This window comes from Nelumbo lutea, chromosome 2 (genome assembly GCF_056320005.1).
Source record: "Nelumbo lutea isolate HS-2025 chromosome 2, American lotus-T2T, whole genome shotgun sequence".
In the NCBI taxonomy this organism is placed as follows: domain Eukaryota; kingdom Viridiplantae; phylum Streptophyta; class Magnoliopsida; order Proteales; family Nelumbonaceae; genus Nelumbo; species Nelumbo lutea.
In genome coordinates, this window is record NC_142685.1 from 57,313,532 (window position 1) to 57,334,706 (window position 21,175).

Consider the following 21,175-nt stretch of genomic DNA (forward strand, 5'->3'; position numbering starts at 1 on the left):
AATAAAACATTAAATTGAACCAGTGCAGACTTAATGGTCCGAAAAATTTAGTGGATTGGGTTGGACCTAATCCATTCATAATGGATTTAAATTGGACTGAGTTAGACAAAATATAAGAGTACAGGTTTCAATGGACCATGTTTGTGCTGGACCCAATCTAAATTGAAATCAATTTGAACAGATTGAATAGTTCAGACATGAAATTGGATTGGTCCAAAATATTCATTAGATTGGATTGGACCTAGTCCATCTGTAATGGAATCATAGTGGACTGGATCGGATTGGACCAATATCCAGTCTATTGACAGCCCTAGTGAAATACTAAAAATAAGAATAGAAATTAAAAACATTAAATCAATGTTATATCATGGCGATAATAGAATTAGAAAGACATTTATGGTAAAAAAACTGCATGTGAAGTAAAAAAAAAAAAAGTAAATTGGTGATAAAATGAGATATTACAAATGATAGAGTTCGATTATGATGCTGGAAAAACATGATACCAAAAAAACTTACAACCAATCAACCAGCATCATAAAACTAGGAACCAATTAAGTGGGTTTTCACAAAAATTCATGGGGACTGTGATTGGTCAAAGCCTTTCCGGTATGATGTCTTTCCCGCATCATAGATTTTAACATTTTTAATGTGATTACTTTTTTTTATTTTTTTATTACAGATGTTGTTTTACGTTGTAGTTGAACTCAATTAAAATTTAAAAATCTACATCTACAAAATAAATCAAATGAATCCGGTGATAGAGTGAGATATTACAAGTAATACTAAAATCTCTAGGTTGATTTGTTTTCGGTGTAAATATTTGATGATGCAAAAGCACATCGACACCGATTGGTTTAAATGAGTGAACTGTTGTAAAGTGAAAAGAATGTAAATAATACATTGATTTTATTGATGTTGTCTTTATATCGATTAACAATGCAAAACTCTACCATGAATGAAATTAATTTACATCGATTTTTAACATAAAACTACATTCAAAACAAACACCAACAAAATATAGACCAAAAATGGAGTTTTACACTACAACAAAAACAAACGCAGCCTTAAGAATAAACATGCCATTTTTTAAACGTGATGCACATGCTCTACAACATAGTTGACTCGGTTAAATTTTAAAAATCTATAAGATTATTTTCCGATGGGGCCCAACTACTCTTATTATATATGTGTTTGGTACTGTTTATGTTTATTGAATTAACATTTGTATTTTATATGTTGGTAAAATCGAGAAATACAAATTGCAACCGTTTATGACAACTGGGCGCCATTAGACACTATTTCAGCCTAACAGTGAATAAATACGTCGTCGTTTGTAGAAGTTTAAAAAAATTTCTATAACGATAATATGCACATAGACCAAAGTTCACTTTTTACGTTTTCAATGTATGCACGAAACAAGAGAAAATGATGAAATGACACATAAGTGGCACCATCAATAAACATGTTTAGCACCATTTACTTTATTAAATAAATATTTGTATTATATTTGTTGATAAAACCGAGAAATGCAATAATTGCAACCGTCTATAACAATTGAGCGCTTAGTGACACGACTTCAGCGTGAGCATCACCTAAATAATGGGTAACAGTGAGCATCACCTAAGTAACACGACTTCAAAAAATAAATAGCTGGCATGCATATAAACCAAAGTTCACTTTAAAATGCTAAGATACGAGGCCTACATGACAACGTCAATAAACGAAAACGGTAGTGAGCATCACCTAAGTAATGCGTAAGTGGTAAAAATGCAATAGGCGGCAAGTTATAGACGTTAGATCGCAACCACACATCCTGGGCCCACCACGTCCAAGACACTCCAATAGATAGGACGACCCATGATGAGTGAGTAAATAGAAGTGGCGTAGTGCTGCTACGATGAGGACGCCCTCATTGTAACATAGCTGAGATACAATCACGCCAAGCCAACAAAGCGATGGGGGCACATTAGATGACGTGGCGTTGAGGTGGAGGTGAGCAGTGAGCAGTGAGAAGCTTGTCTCGGAAAGGACGGGAGGGGGGACGGACTACGGAGCGAGTCTGACGAGATTGGGTCTCAGTTCAGAGCCCAGCCCACCAGTCCACCACCTTCTTCTTCGGCCTCCTATAAGCATATTCCTCCCTCTCGACTTTCTCGTTCTCTCCGCAGCTCCCTTCCTTCTTTCCTTTTCTTTCTTCTTCAATCTCCAATTTCTTCACTGTCAATAGACAAAAACAGAGGTACGTGCTACAGTGGTCTCTCTCTTTCTCTCTTTTCTTCTCTCCTGATCATCATCCGAACAAGTGTGGATTTCGTTATATGTTTCGGATGGATTTGAATATGAAAATTGTTCAATTCTTATTGCATTTGTTCGTAAGTTTCAGTCTGTAATGTTTTGATCTGATAGTTGATGATCGGGTTGGATCTCATTGGTTTGTTGTTATTGTTTTCATTGTTTACTTAGCTTGCTTGTTTGATTGGATGCTATGACTCGAAGAATTCTTTTTCGTTTCCAAATGATTTTAGTTGTATTCTCCATACTATTTAACTACTGACAAGAATATAGTCGCTTCTCTGCCATTTTAATTACGTCTGAATTCTTTTTTCTCCGGATCGTTTCATAAATCTATGTTTTAATTGTATTTATCCATTCGTGTTTTTTGCTTCTTCAGATGTTCCTTAGTTCCTCACAGTCACAGCAGTTGTTTAATTCTTCAGATGTAATCAGTTTCGCAGATCAGATCTAGGGTCTTTCCTGTTTGAATTCCAGATTTTTTTTTTTCATTTACTTACAGTTACAGAACCTACTGTCATCGGTCTAAAAGAATGTATATCATAACAATGTGCATTTGTCATAAATTTTATTAGATTAATCTGTTACCAATCGTCGCTCGTGTACCGTGGATAAATAGTAAGTAAGATCGTCTTTAATCCTTTATTGCTCTGGGTAAGGTCCAAATTCTTTGAGCTCATTTGGAGAAAAATTAGCCTTTCCATTCCGGAAGCTTTATGAATCGGATTCTCCCAATGCGTTTCTTCAAGTGCAGGTTAATAAAGTGGAACTGAACATAATTTGGAATCAATCAAACAACGAACCATTTAACAGTGTTGGTAGTTCAATAGGTCTAAACATGGAGATTTTCATGGGAAATTTAATTTAATGTCACTTCATACTGCTCTATCCCTAGGAATTAGCTCTCCAATATTTTTTCTCAGTGGCTGAATAGATGCCCTTCTAGAACTAGAGATCGGGATTAGATTTTGTGGAGGGGATAATCATAGAATAAAACAAATAAACCATTTGTCGAAAGTTAATAAATGGTTAATCCTATGTTATTTTGGCATCAATAGAATCTTTAGTTTGACCACAATCAAAGTGGTATCTCAAATCAATAATGGTATCTCTTTCAATCCAAACTGGGCAAATATGATTCTTCTATCCAATTGGAAAAGTTAGAAAAATGTAATCTGCAAATAGATGGTATTTATTTTGTTAGGCTTTCTATGTTGGGATTTCATGTCCTTATTTAGTGCAGAAAATACATTGAGTGCTCTACACATGTTCTGTCATCTATATCTCTTTTTTCCTCTTCTAATGGATAGTATTTATTTTATTAATACTTTTTCATACCTTTCTAATGTACTGCAGAAGATCTAACATCTGTTCTAATGCAGAAATGGACACCTTCCTGTTCACATCCGAATCCGTCAATGAGGGCCACTCTGACAAGCTGTGCGACCAAGTCTCCGATGCCATCCTTGATGCCTGCCTAGAACAAGACCCTGAAAGCAAGGTTGCCTGTGAAACCTGCACCAAGACCAACATGGTTATGGTCTTTGGTGAGATCACCACAAAGGCCACTGTCAATTACGAGAAGATTGTCCGTGACACCTGCAGAGGCATTGGATTTGTGTCATCTGATGTAGGTCTCGATGCTGACAAATGCAAAGTTCTTGTTAACATCGAACAGCAGAGCCCTGACATTGCCCAGGGTGTTCATGGTCACCTCACAAAGAAGCCTGAGGAAATTGGAGCTGGTGACCAAGGTCACATGTTCGGCTATGCAACAGATGAAACCCCGGAGTTGATGCCTCTCACCCACGTCCTTGCCACCAAGCTTGGCGCCAGGCTCACTGAGGTGAGGAAGAACGGAACTTGCCCATGGCTGAGGCCTGATGGCAAGACCCAAGTGACTATGGAGTACAGAAATGATGGTGGTTCCATGGTTCCTATCAGGGTCCACACTCTACTCATCTCTACTCAACATGATGAGACTGTAACCAACGATCAGATTGCAAAGGAGCTGAAGGACCATGTGATCAAGCCAGTTATCCCATCCCAGTACCTTGATGAGAATACCATATTCCACCTCAACCCTTCAGGTCGCTTTGTCATTGGTGGCCCCCATGGTGATGCAGGGCTCACTGGCAGGAAGATCATCATTGACACCTATGGTGGATGGGGTGCTCACGGTGGAGGTGCTTTCTCTGGCAAGGATCCAACCAAGGTGGACCGTAGTGGTGCTTACATTGTTAGACAGGCTGCCAAGAGTGTAGTGGCATCAGGGCTTGCTCGTCGCTGCATTGTGCAAGTTTCTTATGCAATTGGTGTGCCAGAGCCATTGTCTGTGTTCGTAGACACATACCAGACTGGGAAGATTCCAGACAAGGACATCTTGGCTCTTATCAAGGAAAACTTTGATTTCAGACCAGGAATGATTGCGGTTAACCTAGACCTCAAAAGAGGAGGTAACTTCAGGTACCAGAAGACTGCAGCCTATGGGCATTTTGGCCGTGATGACCCAGATTTCACATGGGAGACTGTCAAACCTCTCAAGTATGATAAAGCTTGAGCCAGTACTGTTTTTTATGGTTTGGCTACTCCTCTCCTCTGAGGGAAAAAGATAAAGCATCCACAAGTTAACTTGTGCTATCGGATTAATGTTCAACTTCAACCATCTAGTTCATAGAAACTGAAAAAGAAGAGCAGCAAGATAGAAGACAAGTCCTAGCTTGCAATTAAGCAGTAGTAGATTAGGGGTTATAGAATCCATTTCACCCATCTCTTGTCTTTGTTTTCCTCACTTTGGGATGTAGGCTTTTCTGCCAACAACACGTTAGTTGTTGCTGGGGTTTTTCAAAAACAAACTCTACCATTGATAAATTTTCAGTACATAAAATTGCATGCCTCTGTCTCCCCCACGGGGATGCTGTTGAAGAATGAAATCATGAAAGATGTCTTTTATATGGTTATCGTTTTTTTTTTCGAAGCTACAAGGCAAAGAATTCCATTCATCAACATCATTACATCTTGCTCAGTGTGAGACCAGGTCATGGAGTCATTGTGAGATAAAGCATAATGGGATACTCCACGGACCATCCTATTACAATTTTACAAGAACTAGACGTATGTTGCACAATGTAAGAGGAAAAGGTCAAAAGAGATCTTTGACAGTCCAAAATGCTAAAGAATCATCTTCTTCAGGTGAAGAACAATTGAATACTGAAGGCTCTCCCCACCATAAAAGTACCAATGTCATCTCTGATAACCATATTTAAGGAAGGGGGAGCAGTATCTGTTTGAAGAACTAGTGGACTGTACCATCACTAGACTGATATAGAATTCATTGATTGATGCAAGTAGGGGTGTCAATTGGACTGGATTTGGTCCAACCCAATGCAGTCCAATGTGAGTCCGTTATAAATGGACCAGGTCCAATCCAGTCCAATGACTGTTTTGGACCAATTTGGACCAGTCCAATTTAATGTCTAGACCGTCCAATCTGTTCAAATTTATTTTGATTTAGATTGGTTTCAACCCAAACCCAGTCCATTGACAATATATTCTTATCTTATATCAATGGACCAGATATTGACTTAACCCAACCCAATCCAATATAAATTTATTACGGACGGACCAGGTCCAATCCTATCTAATAAATATTTTGGAATGGATTAATCCAATCCAATATATCTTATTGGTCCGTCCAAAATGATTTTGAACTGGATGGGATCCAATCTAAAAGTGGTCCATTGACACCCTTAGATGCAAGAATGTGACTGTGAGGTGAAAGGTTTGCTGATTTGCTCTCAAAGAAAACCATATTTCACATCTTCCATACAAACTACATTGTTATTATACCTCTAATCAGCATAATTAAAGATGGGATAAGCTTCACCAGAAAACCTGTCAATACGAAGCCATTCGCATAAGTCAAAGTTGTTGTGTTGATCAGTTCCGGAGACCCATATGAAGGATCAATATATATGAACAGTTCCATACTGGTACTGCTCCCATACTGCAACGCCATAGAAAAATTGATACGAGGAATTAGCGGCTCTAACTTCCAGAAGTTAAATTCATATAGAAGTAATGGAGTTTACATCGTCTGTCCCCTTGGTACGTACAGAAAATTTTCTGTGCCACATCATTTAAAAAAGTCACTTTAATTTCGAAATGGGAAAACAGGCTGGTATGGCAGATTAATATTGATCAATTTTCTGTACCAGCGGATGAATTCGAAGTAATGTGCTTATGAATTGAAAGCCTTTCTACAATATGTTAAGACTAACTCCCCATATTATACAAAAAACCATGTCGGGCTGGATTCCCATTTGCAAGGCTATTTGGCTATGGAAATCATATCCCCCCTACTATCCATTAGTACTGTTCACGGGTCGGGTTGGGTTGGTTTACTGTAGTTTTTCCAACTGACTCGACCTGGTCGGGTTACCTAACATAGAAATCGAAACCGACCCGGTGTTAAGTAAAACCGACCTGATTGGTTTGTGCCAGGTTAAGTCGGTTTGGGTCGGTTTCAGTTCTAAGTTCATCCCTGTGATAAAATCTTGCTAATTTTAAAAACAATCATAAATTAAACATCATTTCAGCCATCTCTTATGATAAAATTTAAATGAAAAGTTAATCACAAAAGTTGTTCATTAATCACTATTCACTAATCCAAAGTTTCTTGCAACCATTCAAAAATTAGGTGGCCTAATGGGCTTTGGAACTTCATGTTTGAACTAAGAACTAAGTCGGTTCGGTTCGGTTCGGGTTGGTTTCGGTTTTCTTGTATGAAAACCAAAACTGACCCGAATCATCGGTTTAGGAATTTGCACAACCCAAAGTCGACCCGTGCTAATGAAAACCCGACCAACTCGGATTGGGTCGGTTTGATCGGGTTGGGCCTTCTTATGAACAACCTTAGTATCCATTTTATCTGGAAATTCAGTCTTGCTAAACACTTAGTATTTCATTCATGGTTTTCAAAACCGGACCGGACTGGATGGTTGGATTAGAAAAATTAGGAATCGGTCAGGTGACCGGTTCCATTTTTGTCCAAAACCTGATTTTTGCCAAAAAATGTTGATTTGGTTAGCAAACCGTTGACTCGGGTAGTTGAACTGTTTGAAGCGTTCAATAGTTTTGATCATTTTTTTAAATTTTTTTTTATTTTTGGTCAGAACTGTTCAACCATTCGATATCGAATGATTATACCATTTGACCCGGGAACCAGACCCTTGACCAGTTTGTTGTCCGAGTCGGGTTTAAAAACCTTGATTTCATTTAATAAGTGCTTTAGGTGCCATGTTCCAAAGCCCACTCCTTCACACCATTGGATGGCAATTGCCAATTCTCCTCCATTGGCCATCCATTTAAATAGTACGTGTCACACAACATATGGTATTTTGAAATCCACTTAAATAAAGGGAATTGCCACTAGTAAGTGTGCACATGTGACAATTTTTTATGATAATGGTGATAGTAAATAATATGTTTCTAAAATTTTTTATAATTTTTTATATTTTTATGTCTATAAAAATTATTTTTATTTGTCACATTTATTTTTGTTTAATATGATGAAATATACAATATTAGATATGTGTCCAAATATTTTCTACATTTTTCATATTTTTATACTTTTGTGTGTTTTCATCTTTTTTAGTTATTATTATTATTATTATTATTATTATTATTATTTAATTATGACATTAAAAGGGTTGGGACATTTGCCCCAATAGGTTGAATTGTTGACTCACCACCAAACCGGAAAACAACTCCATATCTAGGTTAGTTTTAAATTTGTATGTTATTTTTAAAAACAAATTTTATTTGTCATATTTATTTTTCTTTAGGCTGCATTTGGTTGCAATGCAAATAAATTTGCACTGATGCAAAACCATGGCAGTGCAAATGATTTGAGTGTAAATCTAACATGTTTTTGTTTCAAATTTTAGCTTATTTTGTTTGATTGCAGTACAAATGAAGTAAATTAAGACGTGAAGCAGAATAAAGTAAAATACAAAGCAAAATTGAACAAGAATTTGCATTTTTTACATTTTGCACTCCCATGCATTTGTATTAGTGCAAATAAAGTTGCACTGCAACCAAACACAATCTTAATATAGTTAATTAATATAGGATTCTATGAAAAAAATGAGAGTTAATACCCTAAATATAAGACTTAAGGTTGTGTTTGGAAACGATGCAAATGGAGTGTAAGTCCCGATTCAAGGTAAATTTGCACTCTGGTTCACTTTTGCCTGTGTTTGGCAACATTACATTTATGCATTAGCAAATAACAAACCAATGCATATTTACATTGATAATAAGATATAAAAGTACATCAATAAAAAAGAAGTATATTTGCATTCAAGTGGGCTTTTGATAACAAAAAGCATATTCTTTATAGGAACTTGTGTTTGCATCCATTACAGCTAAAAGTTTGTTTGATAAGAAGGTAAAATTGTTAGTGCAAAACTAACCCAACTTTGCAATTTATATGGACTGTTTTACACTCTACATATTTGCATTGTTTCCAAATGCAGCCTAATGAGAGAGAATTGAAAGAGGATAAATGTAATAGTTCAAATTATTCTCATAATTGGAGAGGGACCAAAATAAAAAATAAGGGTATTCTAGTCAATAATATAATTTAATGAATGTTAATGGGAGTTAGTGAGTTAATGAGAGGGTATTGAATAAGGGTATTCTAATAATAATAATAATGATACATCCAAAATTTTATGTATTTTTATTTCATTTTTTATTATTAATCAAATGCATATTACAAAATTCAAATTTGATTACAAAAACACATCATCCAAATATGTGATAATTAGATTGAATTATGAAGTTTCAAGTATTATTAACATGCCTACCTATTTGGCTAGATTCTTCTTTTTGTAGTATTTTATCTTTTCCCTTTTGTTCATTTATCAAAAAAATGTAAGATTTAAATAGAGGAAATGAGGCAAAAAGTAGTAATTCAATTTACAATTTAAGCCATTATATTAAATAGGGACTAAATTAAAAAATGAGTATTTTGGTCATTGTTTTAAAAATCATACCAAACTGAACGGTCATACCATTTTGGCTCGAGAATCAGTCAAGTCACTAGTTCCATTTTGGCCCTGAACCATTATTTTACAAAAAAAAAATGTTGAAATGGTCAGAGAACCACTAACTCATTTGTTTGACCCGATTAATTGTTCTTGGATTGCTTTTAAACCAAATCTAATTTATTTATTTTTAAAATAGAATTTAGAAAATAAAAAATAAAAAAAAATCAAATCTCATAATCTTGTTCAATTTTTACCGGATGGCCAAAATTAGTTAGGGTTTTTAATTTCTTTTTTATTTTGATTTTGAGTTTTTTTCATTTTTGTGATTCTTTTTAAGTTGTAATAGCAAAAAAAATTGTAACTCCATTAAAGAAATTGAAAAATCGATGCAAGAGATGAGAGACTAAATACCGATCTTATATTAAAATCAGAGATACACCAAATCACTAATGAAGCAAACAATTTGAGATTTGAAAGAGATTTATAGAGATGAGAGTGTTGTAAGAAGAGGGCAAATGGTGTTGTAGTGGCTATGATGATGAACATTGAGATAAGACTTAATGAGAAGGGATTAAATGAGGTGGAAAGTAATAATTGAAGTTACATTTTCAATCTTTATAATTAGAGATGGATTAAATACACAAATATGGTCATTATATTAGTCACTAAAATGGGTATTAAAACTATAATAAAATGACTTTTATACTCTTTCTCAAACAAAGAAAGATAGGATAATTTTAGTCCAAAAAAAGTTATACACTGCATTCACACTTTTATATATAGTATAGATAGATAGATAGATTTTGATAAAACTTTATTCTAATAAGGTTCTTTAATTATGAAAGGTTTTTAAATGATTTACGTTTAATGTCGATAGTGTTTTTCAGAGAAATGATGCCACTCAGCACCATGTAGGCATTTAATAAAATAAAAATGTTGAATTTATTATTTGGTTGGGATGTTTATCATATAAATGTTTCTCTCAATTTATGTGAGAATCATTTATCATTCATTTTCAAGAGCATTCTTTTTACTGTTTAGCATGCCTAAATGAGTAATAACATCGAATACTACTAGTGGCATTGAGCTGTTAAAAAATGTTTAAAACAGATTTTGTCCTGACTTTTGATTGTACAAAATGTTTATTAAGTAAACACCAACAATTTTTTATATTAATTAACACAAATCAACAAAAGGAGTGGTTGGTTGTAGGGTGAGCATTGTTCAGTTAAAAACCAAACTGAAAATTTCAATTTCGGCGTTCATGATTAAAACTTTGGTTCATTGAAAAAATAGAATTAACCAAAATTTATTATATATATATATACATATACTATAATATATTATTTCACTAATATAATATATATATATATATATTTATATATATATAATATTATATATTATTTGTATTAGTATAGTATTAATGAAATTTGGTTTTAGCCGACATAACAAAAAGTTGAATAAAAAGTTTTGATTTTGGGTTCTTGGCTCTTTAATAATTCAGTTTTGGTTCGGTTTTTAAAAATTCTATTTATCGATTCAGTTTTTTAACCGAATAAACCAAATTGGTTGGGGGTTTATGGGTTTGGGGATGGGCCACCCCATTTTTCTAGCCCTTTGGAACAATAAATAAATAAATAGAAGGGTGCGTTTGTCTGTTCATTTGAAATATGAAAGGAGATTTATGCAGAGGTTAAAATAGGGGGGAGGTTATTCAATAAAACATTTAGAGAATACTGGGGTGTTTAAGTTTTTGTCAGAAAAATACAGGGAGTGTTTGGTAACATTCCATTTCCAGTTTTATCTGAGACGGAGACTGAGAGGGCGGGCTTGTTCACTTGTCCTTGAAGAAAATACACAGTTGATTACCAAAAAGAAGAAGAATATACACAGTCAATCTCCTGCCTTAGCCTTTTGCTAATCGTTGTTTCTCTTCACCTTCAAATCCCACATGCCCGTCTGTAGTCTCGCGAAGGGCGACTATTTTGTCAGTAATGTCCAGAGCATCTTATGATGGTGTGTTTTCATTTCTTAAATCATCCATCATTTCTCATTACTTTGTGGACACGATGTATATTTCTGATGCGAGGCATTTCCAATGCCTCTACTCTTGAATTTGTTTGCTTTATGATGGCGAATTAATTTGATAGTAAGGTGTTTTAAGATAACTTGTATCAACAGGAGGGAAGCTAGCTTCTTTCAGGAAAAATGTTACTCATTTTTGTATTGCTTTGATATAAGAAATTGTCTTAATGTATAGATAGAAAAGAACTGTGGGTATTCGGGGAATTGTATGGAGTGAGAGCAAAAAAAAAATGTTTGCTCATGTTGCATCCAGTTTTTGCAGTCTTATCTTGTGTTGTTCCTTGAAGGGAATTGTGGTCTTGGTAATTCATATTGCATAGACACTTAAACTGTATAAATAGGGGTCCGCCATAAACTACTATTAGGGAGGGGAGGGGGGGGGTGTATTATAATTACCTATAAATGTTCCTCTATGCTTTTGAGCTTCAAAATGCAGGAATATACAAAGTGAAATTATCTTTCTCCTCTTTCCAAGTTATTATTTGAGACTTTCTTATCTTCTCAATTGCTAGTATTCTCTTCTCTGGCAATGGCATTGGAAAGTCATTAGAATCTTACCAGAAGTCCAGCTGACAAGAGCTTAGAGCTATTACATTACAACACCATGGAACTTGATGGGGTTCTTCAATTCTCCGTATGTACTCTTTTGTATTTCTTTGTGTTGTAACATATTGCACAGGTTCCCTCTGAGTGAATTACTTAACAGTTCTTTTCTGCAAAGTTCTTTATGCTTTTTCTTTGAAAGATTGTAATTTTCCTTGTTATATCATGGTGCAGGAGTTCTGGAAGAATTAATTGAAGATTCAAAGTTTGCTCCTCTAAATGTTGATATTCCTAGATATGGACCATCTGTAAGATCATTATTTTTACTCTTATTTTATATATTTACGTCTATAAACTCTCTGTCATTACCTTCTCAATCATGCTTATGTGCTTGCCCTATCTCCGTAATTTTCTTTTTGCAAAATGAACTGAGCCACAATAGTTATTATTTCTTTTACAGGCTTTGTTGCCGCTGGGACAGTGCAGGTAATTGCTAATGTTCTATTAATACTTGCTTTTCTCCTATCCATAGACAAGTTACATCTACTTTTGTTGGTCCAGAACTTCTTTTCTGTATGGTGTTGAGCAACTGGTATCAGGTAATTGCACCATTAGATTATTAATCTACTTCTTAGATACTCTTTATCTGATCAGTTTTCATTGAATGTCTCCCTATATTTTCAGATACAGAAACTTCTAAAGGAGTTGGATAATGAGTGTCTCAAGGTAACTTGTAACCAGTATTACTGTGATGTTTTGTAACGTTCATAATTTCCATTTCTTTTCTCCCTCATCTCTTATTATCTTAAGTTCTTTTGTCTGGGAAAATATTGTTGTATGACAACAAGACCTCTATATGTCTTTGCTTCATTGAACTTGGTTATCAAGCAAAACTTGTATCTAACTTTTCATTTTTCAGCAGGTTATTCTTATTCATTGCACTGAAGACATGCTTTCTAGCTTGCTTTCGGAAGCAATGCATACTCAACAGTTCAATTTGCACCTGAAGAATATATTTTTGTGCGGTGTGTACAGTGTAGTTTTCTCAACTTGATCCAGCTTTCTTTTCCAAACAAATCTTCTCTACATCCCTTTGTAGAAAAAGAAGATGCAGAATCATGATCTTATGCAGTTTTTCAGTAATGAAGTTCAAACATCAAAACTTTTCTGCAGTGCCAAAAGTAAGCACAAAATGTATCTGGGAAGCCAGATAAAGGGCTGCATCACTTTGAGCAATTATAACTTGCTCTTCTTGTTGCTTGATACCTAAAAGCAACAATGAGACTGACTTCCATCACAAAACTACTCAAACTAAGACGTCCGCATGAATTCCTGATGGAACATTGTTCAGACATGAAAGAATTGATGAAGTTTCATTGCCAAATTATTACAAATGGCCTTTCCACTGAAACCATCTTTCTCAGCACCCTTCTATCCTTTTGTGCAAGCCCCACTTCTGGGAACCTGGGTTATGCTCGATTGATTTTCAGTCAGATAGATATGCCCAATGTGTTCATGTTCAATACCATGATCAGATGTTATGCTTGGAGCTTTAATCCTAAAGAAGCCATCTCTGTTTACATTCACATGCTCCGTTCTGGGTTATTTCCCAATAAGTACACATTTCCCTTTGTGATCAAAGCCTTATCAAGGGTTACCCACTCCACAAATGGTGAAGCCATCCACAGTTCCATCATTAAGTTTGGGCATGACTTGGATATTTTTGTCTCAAATTCCCTTATGCACATGTATGAGAACTTTGGATTCACAGAAGCTATCTTCAAATTGTTCAATGGAATCAGTAAACCAGATCTAGTCTCATGGAATATTGTTATTGGCAACTTTTCTCAATATGGTTGCCCTAGTGATGCATTAATTGCATTTGGTGAGATGTGTTCTAGTGGAGTTAAACCCAGTGCAGTTACACTTCTTGCTCTTCTCTCTGCTTGTTCCAAATTAGGGGATCTGCATCTTGGAAAATCAATTCATTTATATATAATAAAGAAGGACATGCAGATGAGTGTAAATCTTGAAAATAGTCTACTTGATATGTATGCAAAACTTGGAGACTTGGTTTCTGCAGGAAAATTGTTCTGTAGAATGTCTGTGAAAACGGTTATCTCGTGGACCTCTATGGTTGATGGTCTTGTTCGAATTGGGGAGGTTGAACGTGCATCTTTACTTTTCAATCAGATGCCATGTAGGGATACAACATCTTGGAATGCAATGCTTAATGGGTTTATAGTGGCAAGGGACATGGATTCTGCTAATCAGCACTTCAAGGCAACTCCCGAAAGGGATTTGGTTTCATGGAACAGTATGATTGTTGGATATGCTCAGAACAAGAAATTTGTGAAAGCCTTGGAGTTCTTTAGGGAAATGCAAATTTCAGGTGTAAAGCCAGATCAGATCACTCTTGCAAGTGTGTTGACTGTCTGTGGTTTTATTGGTGCTCTTGATCATGGAGAGATTACTCACTCTTGCATAGAGAAACAGAATATAAAGGGTGAAGAGGTTGAGATAGCTCTAATGGATATGTACTGCAAGTGTGGGGCTCCAAGGAAAGCTCTAAAAGTATTTGATGAAATGTTTAGGAAGTCCGTTTTGGCCTGGAGTGCCATGATTGTTGGATTTGCCATGAATGGTCTTGCTAAGAGTGCTCTTTTGTTCTTCTCCAGAATGCAGGTTGCCGGAATAAGACCAAATGAGATAACATTCCTTGGTGTTCTATGTGCCTGTAGTTATGCTGGTCTAGTCAAAGAGGGTCAAACATTCTTCAATGCAATGAAGCAGGTGTATGACATCCAACCAAGGTCTGAACATTATGGGTGCATGGTTGACATTCTTGGTCGTGCAGGCCTCTTATACGAGGCAGAGAGCTTTATTCAAAACATGCCCATCAAACCTGATGCAGGTGTTTGGGGGGCCCTACTTGGTGCATGTAAAATGCATGATGAAGTTCATATGGGTGAGAATGTGGCAAAGATTTTAACCGATATGGACCCAAATGATTCAGGTCGTTATGTCCTCCTCTCCAACATTTATGCTGCACAGAAGAGATGGCCTGATGTAGAAAGAGTGAGAAAATTGATGAGAGCACATGGAGTGCGGAAGACGCCTGGTGTGAGTTTGATTGAGCTGCGAGGTGAGATGCACCAATTTTTGGCTGGAGACACATCACACCCTGACACCCAAGAGATATACTTGACACTGGAAGAGATCACCAGAAGACTAAAAGGGGCAGGGTATGAACCTGATGGAGCTCAAGTGTTATTTGACATCGATAATGAAGATAAGGAACATGCCATCTTCTATCATAGTGAGAAATTGGCCATTGCTTATGGGATCTTGAAGGCTGCTCCAGGGACTGCCATAAGAGTCATGACAAATCTTCGTGTTTGTGGTGATTGTCATTCTGCTGCAAAGTCAATCTCAAAGGTCTTTAATCGCAAAATAATCATTAGAGATAGGAATAGGTTTCATCATTTCAGAAAGGGTGAGTGTTCATGTTTAGGTTAGGGATGAAAGGAATCAGTGGAATATCAAACAAGGTATTTGAGAATCATCCTCGCCATTTGGAATAGAAACAAAGACACACACGGTCTGCAAAGAAGCATTGAATTTGAATGTTTTTTCTCTTGGGTTGGAAGGATGGATCCACCTCAAAGGACTGAGGTAAATACTTTACTTGGGCCTGGGGTTGCCATTTTGGTTATACTTGGTTCATCCAATTATTTATTTATTTATCAAAACAATCCCAAGGATTTCATGTTGGTGGATTACAGTCCTCACTAAAAACATACAAATTTATAGCTCTATGTTAATAACAACAATACACACACACACATATGCCTTACAAATGCACTGCATGCCACACATCCCATAGCGAACATTCTTCTTTTCTATTTGTAGAGGTGGATCCCAAACACAGTATCACATATGCATTGGACCTTTAACCACTCTGATATCTTCCTCCTCATCATCATCCATTCCTTATCCCAACTATATGGGTTGGCTACATAAACCTGTAAATGATGAACCTATGCAACTCTTTGGGCACCTCACCCACCAGACAAGGTGAGTACCATAGTTAAGAGTTTTTGTTTTTTTTTTTTTTTTTTTTTTACGCTTTTTTTGGGAAACAAGGTATCCAAGGGTTGTATAAATAAACTTGTTTAGTCAGCACTTCAAGGAGGCCAAGAAATGCAATGTAATAGTGAGAAAACTCAGCACCGAAGGGTAGATACCAAAAAATAGTTGCTAAAGAGAAGTACTCCACAAAACAAATTTAATAATACGCTCAATCTTATGGGCCATTTGATAACAGCTGCTTTGGCTGTACTGAATGGCTTATTGCTTTGTCTTTTAGTGAATAAGTTACAGGTTATGAGCTCTTACTGGCTAGAAGCTGAAGTTGGGTTGATTATTATACTCCCTAATATTTAGTCATTTAATTGTTTTATCCACTGAAGGACAAGACAATAAGTTATTCAGTTCAGCCACTTGAACCAAATTGCTTTGGTCAAGCTTAGGCACCTTTCTTTCAATGTCAAATAGGCAGAAAGTTTTTGAGACTGAAATGTATCATGTTTTGCCCCCTTTCAGTGAAAGCTTAATTTTCTTTGGCATTTACATCAAAACAAATTTGAGGGGGTATAAATAAGTTTTTTTTTTCATTTTTTTTTGTAAAAATGGCAGAAATAAAAGCTCAAATATTTTCATTTGAAATATGGTGATCATCATCCAAGCCTTATACCAACTATATGGGGTCAGCTGCATGAATCCTGTTTCGCCATTCCTTTCTCTTTAATGCCATGTTTATTGTTAAATTATGGACGCTTAAATCATTTCTAACTACTTTGACCCATGACGTCGTTTTTGGTTTACAGATCTTTTTTTTTTTTTAATTATTATAAGTGTTGTTGATGGTCTTCTATGCACATCACGAAAAATTTTTCTGTTGTATCTAAATAAAATTTATATCAATAGAAGTGCCTTTTCATCTTCAACTTACATAACTTTGTTTAAAGAAAAAAAAAATGAAAACCATGACCTGATAAACTGTGTTCTAACTGCCAAACAGGCATTCTATTTTTGATTGATCACCAAGTGCGAAAGAAGATTATAATACTAAAATTTGACAAACAAGGACATAGAATGGAAGAATGAAATTAATAAATTATTTGCAGTTCAAGATCAGAACAAATAAACACTATAGCTCATGGGAGACTTGTATTAATTACTCATTGAGCTGACATTATCACCATCCAGATCAAAACTTATCTGGATTTAGTATACAAATTTCTGCAATTCCACCTTATTTCTAGATTTCTATCATTGTTCAAGCATAGTTTGTGCCAAGGTTCAGAGGTTTTATGTTTTATTTTTTTTTCAAAACCGGTTCAGAGGGGTCGGTTTAAGTCCCGGCTACCCTCTGAACCATGATCTGACCCAATACAACTCCTGTAAGGGCATATCGGGAAGCTCCTGGCACAATACGGGTTAATATGTATTGATACTTTGAACCTTGGTTTGTGCTGAGTATAGTGAGTAATTAGTCTAATCAAAGTCAAAGGTATAAGTAATCTATAGAATTTATGACCCACTTCCACTTTTTTTCAAAGCCTTACATGGGAAAATTTTGGGACCTTTTAATTTTTCACTAGTTTGTTTCATTTAGGATAAAATTATCATCTTCATTAAATTGCAGACGCAATGCATAGGACTTCTTTCAATGGTTTCCATTTTCCTTGTGCCCCTTCCAATCTAGATCCACATAGTGGCCATCTTACATTTATCGCTAGAAAGGGTTGTAGTTTGCACAAGCAGTGCTTCTGTCAAGTGGGTTCCTCATTATCAACAGTTCCAGGGGTTGGCAGGCACTATTGTAAAAGAGCAAACTACAGTTAAAACTTCTAGCACATTGTTTTGTTTGGGTAGAAGACTTCAGTTCTACAACTAAACTTCATTTTTTTTTTGAGACTCCTAGAATGAATTTGAATACAATACAACAACTTATTTTGATGCGTAAAATGATTTCTTTTCTTGATAACCTTGTTATGTACCCTGGATTTGAGAGAACCATTTGGATGATATAAAAAGATGAGTTTAATTGTATTCGTGGGTTTTCTTCATTATCGTTTTTGCATGAATAATATATAAAAACAAAATCTTGGTAAATTCCAGCATGATATTTGTGCTTATTCTTACAAAGTCATCTTTCTATTACAATTCAAGCTTTATGAATGAAACAATATTCTTGTGGAGTAATGGTGTAAGCCATGTAGAGTAGTGGCCGGACTATTTATGCCAGACCATCAGGTGAGGAACTCTGTGGATCAATTGTGAATCTTCTTTCCTTTTCTTTCTGCTATTAACCCATAAGTTTGTTTCTTATCATCTTTATTTTAAGCATGGTTTGTAATTTTGATATTGATGGACACTTTGCCATACACTGATGGAGATATCTTGAAGATATTTTGCAAATTTCGCTAAGATGTTTGGAAAATATAAAAAATCAGGAATGTTTTTTAAAAACATGGAATTGGTTAATAAACCTTTATGGAACTATTAGAAGAAATATAATTGCAAATTTAAGGCTCAAAAACCATAGAAAAAACTGTATAAATCAAATAAGAGTAAATTAAGTGACTTTCATAGGTATATTTCTCTTTCTTTCTTTTAGCCTTTTAGTCATCTTCTTTTTATAAAGTACGTTTTACTTGTCATTTTGACTTCTATCTTTTTTTTGTTACTATATGCTTTGATTAGATTGAGAATAGTCTTTTGTAGTTATATGCATTTTTCTTCTTTTGAATTGTAATGACTAAGTGAATCATATAAAAAGAGTAAGCCAATTATCCAATCACCAATTCTCCAATGGTTCTTTTAGGAAAATACTTATAAAAAATTATGATGATTTTAAAAAAATATCAAAAGTTTTTAATAATATTCTAAAATTTTAAACCTTAAATATATAGTTTATCAATGAAATTTGAAATATCGCCAGCATATCGATAAAACATCAGGGATATTTGGAAAAATATATTCTTGAAAAGCTTCATTTTGCCACTTAGAAAAATGGGATATATTGGGGATATTTCCCTGAATATCACTGACACTGCGAACCATAATTTTTAAATGCGATCATTTTCCTAATCCATGTCAGCTCCATATCCTGTAGTTCGTTAGAATTCTCCCTGGAAGTGAAATTTTGTTTTTTAGAACTCTCCCTGCTATATTCCATGGTGTTTGGATTTTAGGTGACAACAGATCAGAACCCATGTGCTTGGGCAAAACAAAACAGAAAAAAAAAAAGATCAGATCCACACAGGCATTAATACTCAATTGAGAAGCCTGAGAGGTAGAATTTTAAGTTAGGGAAAACCTATACTGCTGGAAAGACGTACTCGAAGAGCTTTGACCAATCAATCCCTCCTATGAATTTTGATACATACCACCTGATTGGTTACCATTTTTATGATTACTGTTAATTGGTTAGTTAACATATATAGTCTTAAATTTAAATTAATAATTTCAATTGAAAATTCAAAAAGATAATTGAATTATATGTGACAATCATTAGACAATACAGAAGGTAAAAAGTATAGAATCAAAGTCCAAGTATGACAAAGAGAAGAAATTGAAAAACTATGCCTGGCCATCACATGAGCTACATTATTCCCAGAAATGGCATGTAGAGTGTATGACCATCCTGAAAGGTCTTAGGTCTCTCAGAAGTTGAGCTGTGTTTGGTTTCAAAGAAAAGAAAGGGAAATTAAGTCAATTAAGGAAGAGACTTCCCTTCCTTACCTTTCAAACCAAACACAGCTTTAGAGTGTGGTTAAGTTGAAGATAAGAAAGCTAGTGATGGTGTTCTTTGTAGTCTATTTTTGGATGTTATGGGTACTGGTAGCAATAGTCGTTCTCTTTGGAAAGATACGGGCCCACTAGTATTTCTTGGGAAGCTCATCCCATGGCCATGGCTGACCGCTCAGCTTGGCTACAGAATTATCTTTCTTTTTCTTTTTTTATTTGTTATTTATTAGCCTTTTACTTTAGAAATAGAAATAAAGATAAACTGCCAACAATGTTGGGATTCATCAGAATAATTTTATGACTGCACCAGAAGCACAGCAATTCTGCCATAAACATAGTCTAGGTGCAGATTTGCAATATTAGATGAAGACTACTTGCAAAATTTGATGATACCAGATAAGATCACCATACTGAAAATCCTATAAAAAGCATTCAAAAAAACCTTGGAACAGACTTTTAAGATCCATGAGCAATTGAGCATTACCGTATTGGGTTTACATTAATTGATCTAGTTAAAAATTGATCTAGTATATATAATCCGAGAGATTGCACACCTTAGTTACATAAAGCAGAAGTGAAATATAAACAATCATTTTTTTCTTAATAATTAGTCACATGTTGTATACTTCAACCTTGACTTGAGAAAGCTGTGAGCCCAAACCATTCCAAGAATTATATGGAAAATTCTGGGGCTTTTGACCAGTTTATTCCCAATAGCTATATGAATATGCTCCATAAATTATAAAGGTATTGTCTAGGATCCTAATTCCTAAGAATAGTTTTCACTTGGCCAGTTTTCCTTCAACAAAGCACAAACCCAGGGAATCTTCTTTCAATCCAGACGTGGAACCACATTTTAGGTTGGGTAAGCAGTGCCACCATCAAATAGGGATCCTCAAGAGGGGTCCAGAAAGTGACAAGGAGTCCCATTAAACAAGAGAAGAATCACCCACAGTTGACTTCAGAGAATGCTCCTGGATGAAATTTCTGACATAATACTTGTTTAGCCAACTCTATTCTAGCTTGGTCCTACAACAAATAGTGTTACTATGAATTGAGTAGATCATTTTATGATGTAAAATGACTTAAATTGCTTAATAGCTTTTTTAGTTTATATACCTTCCCCACAAAACTAATGATAAGGGGTCCAACTCTGGATTTGTGAAAACCACCTGAATAATTCAAACTAGTGATCATAACTAAAAACTCAAAACAAAAAAAAAAAAAACATAAAATTTGACATTTAGATGTCAGGTCCATGACAGTATGACGCATCTTGGAAAATGTAGACCTAAGTTTCTGAATATTCTTACCAATGTAAAGATCTGGAAATTCAAGACAGAGTTCTGATAGAGGTTGAGCAGTTTCCACCTGATGTTGCA

At 35.1% G+C, this 21,175-nt stretch overlaps 2 protein-coding genes and 1 pseudogene across 18 annotated transcripts in view; 2 read left to right on the forward strand and 1 right to left on the reverse strand.

The window, feature by feature from the left end:
* The first annotated feature begins 2,028 nt into the window (after positions 1-2,028).
* On the forward strand, positions 2,029-5,246 carry LOC148870907 (S-adenosylmethionine synthase 1-like). The gene is made up of 2 exons (XM_088967538.1): positions 2,029-2,239; positions 3,675-5,246. The coding sequence occupies exon 2, from the start codon at positions 3,677-3,679 to the stop codon at positions 4,850-4,852; it is 1,176 nt and encodes a 391-aa protein (XP_088823664.1). The 5' UTR covers positions 2,029-2,239; positions 3,675-3,676; the 3' UTR covers positions 4,853-5,246.
* Positions 5,247-11,116: 5,870 nt separating this feature from the next.
* Positions 11,117-15,757, forward strand: LOC148870908 (pentatricopeptide repeat-containing protein At2g29760, chloroplastic pseudogene; annotated as a pseudogene). Of its 8 annotated transcripts, XR_016106819.1 has the most exons (8): positions 11,117-11,363; positions 11,945-12,066; positions 12,210-12,283; positions 12,436-12,461; positions 12,537-12,574; positions 12,660-12,701; positions 12,898-13,000; positions 13,149-15,757. The product of XR_016106819.1 is annotated as a pentatricopeptide repeat-containing protein At2g29760, chloroplastic pseudogene, transcript variant X6 (transcript). The 8 variants fall into 8 exon arrangements; XR_016106816.1 differs by having other exon boundaries at positions 12,895-15,757; XR_016106814.1 differs by having other exon boundaries at positions 12,898-15,757.
* Positions 15,758-20,247: 4,490 nt separating this feature from the next.
* The window catches only part of LOC148870909 (bifunctional cytosolic FAD synthase/FAD diphosphatase-like), a 54,205-nt gene continuing 53,277 nt past the window's right edge, over positions 20,248-21,175 (reverse strand). For 6 of the 9 annotated variants that reach the window (XR_016107562.1, XR_016107560.1, XM_088971398.1 and 3 more), the window contains 3 exons: positions 21,107-21,164; positions 20,913-20,965; positions 20,248-20,822 (listed from right to left, as the gene is read on the reverse strand). Coding sequence is in view for 6 of the 9 variants with exons in the window: in XM_088971398.1 (XP_088827524.1) it covers positions 20,739-20,822; positions 20,913-20,965; positions 21,107-21,164 (195 nt within the window). In the remaining 3 variants the exon portion in view is untranslated. The remainder of the gene's footprint in view (positions 20,823-20,912; positions 20,966-21,106; positions 21,165-21,175) is intronic. The other 3 variants (XR_016107561.1, XM_088971401.1, XM_088971397.1) reach the window with 1 other exon arrangement.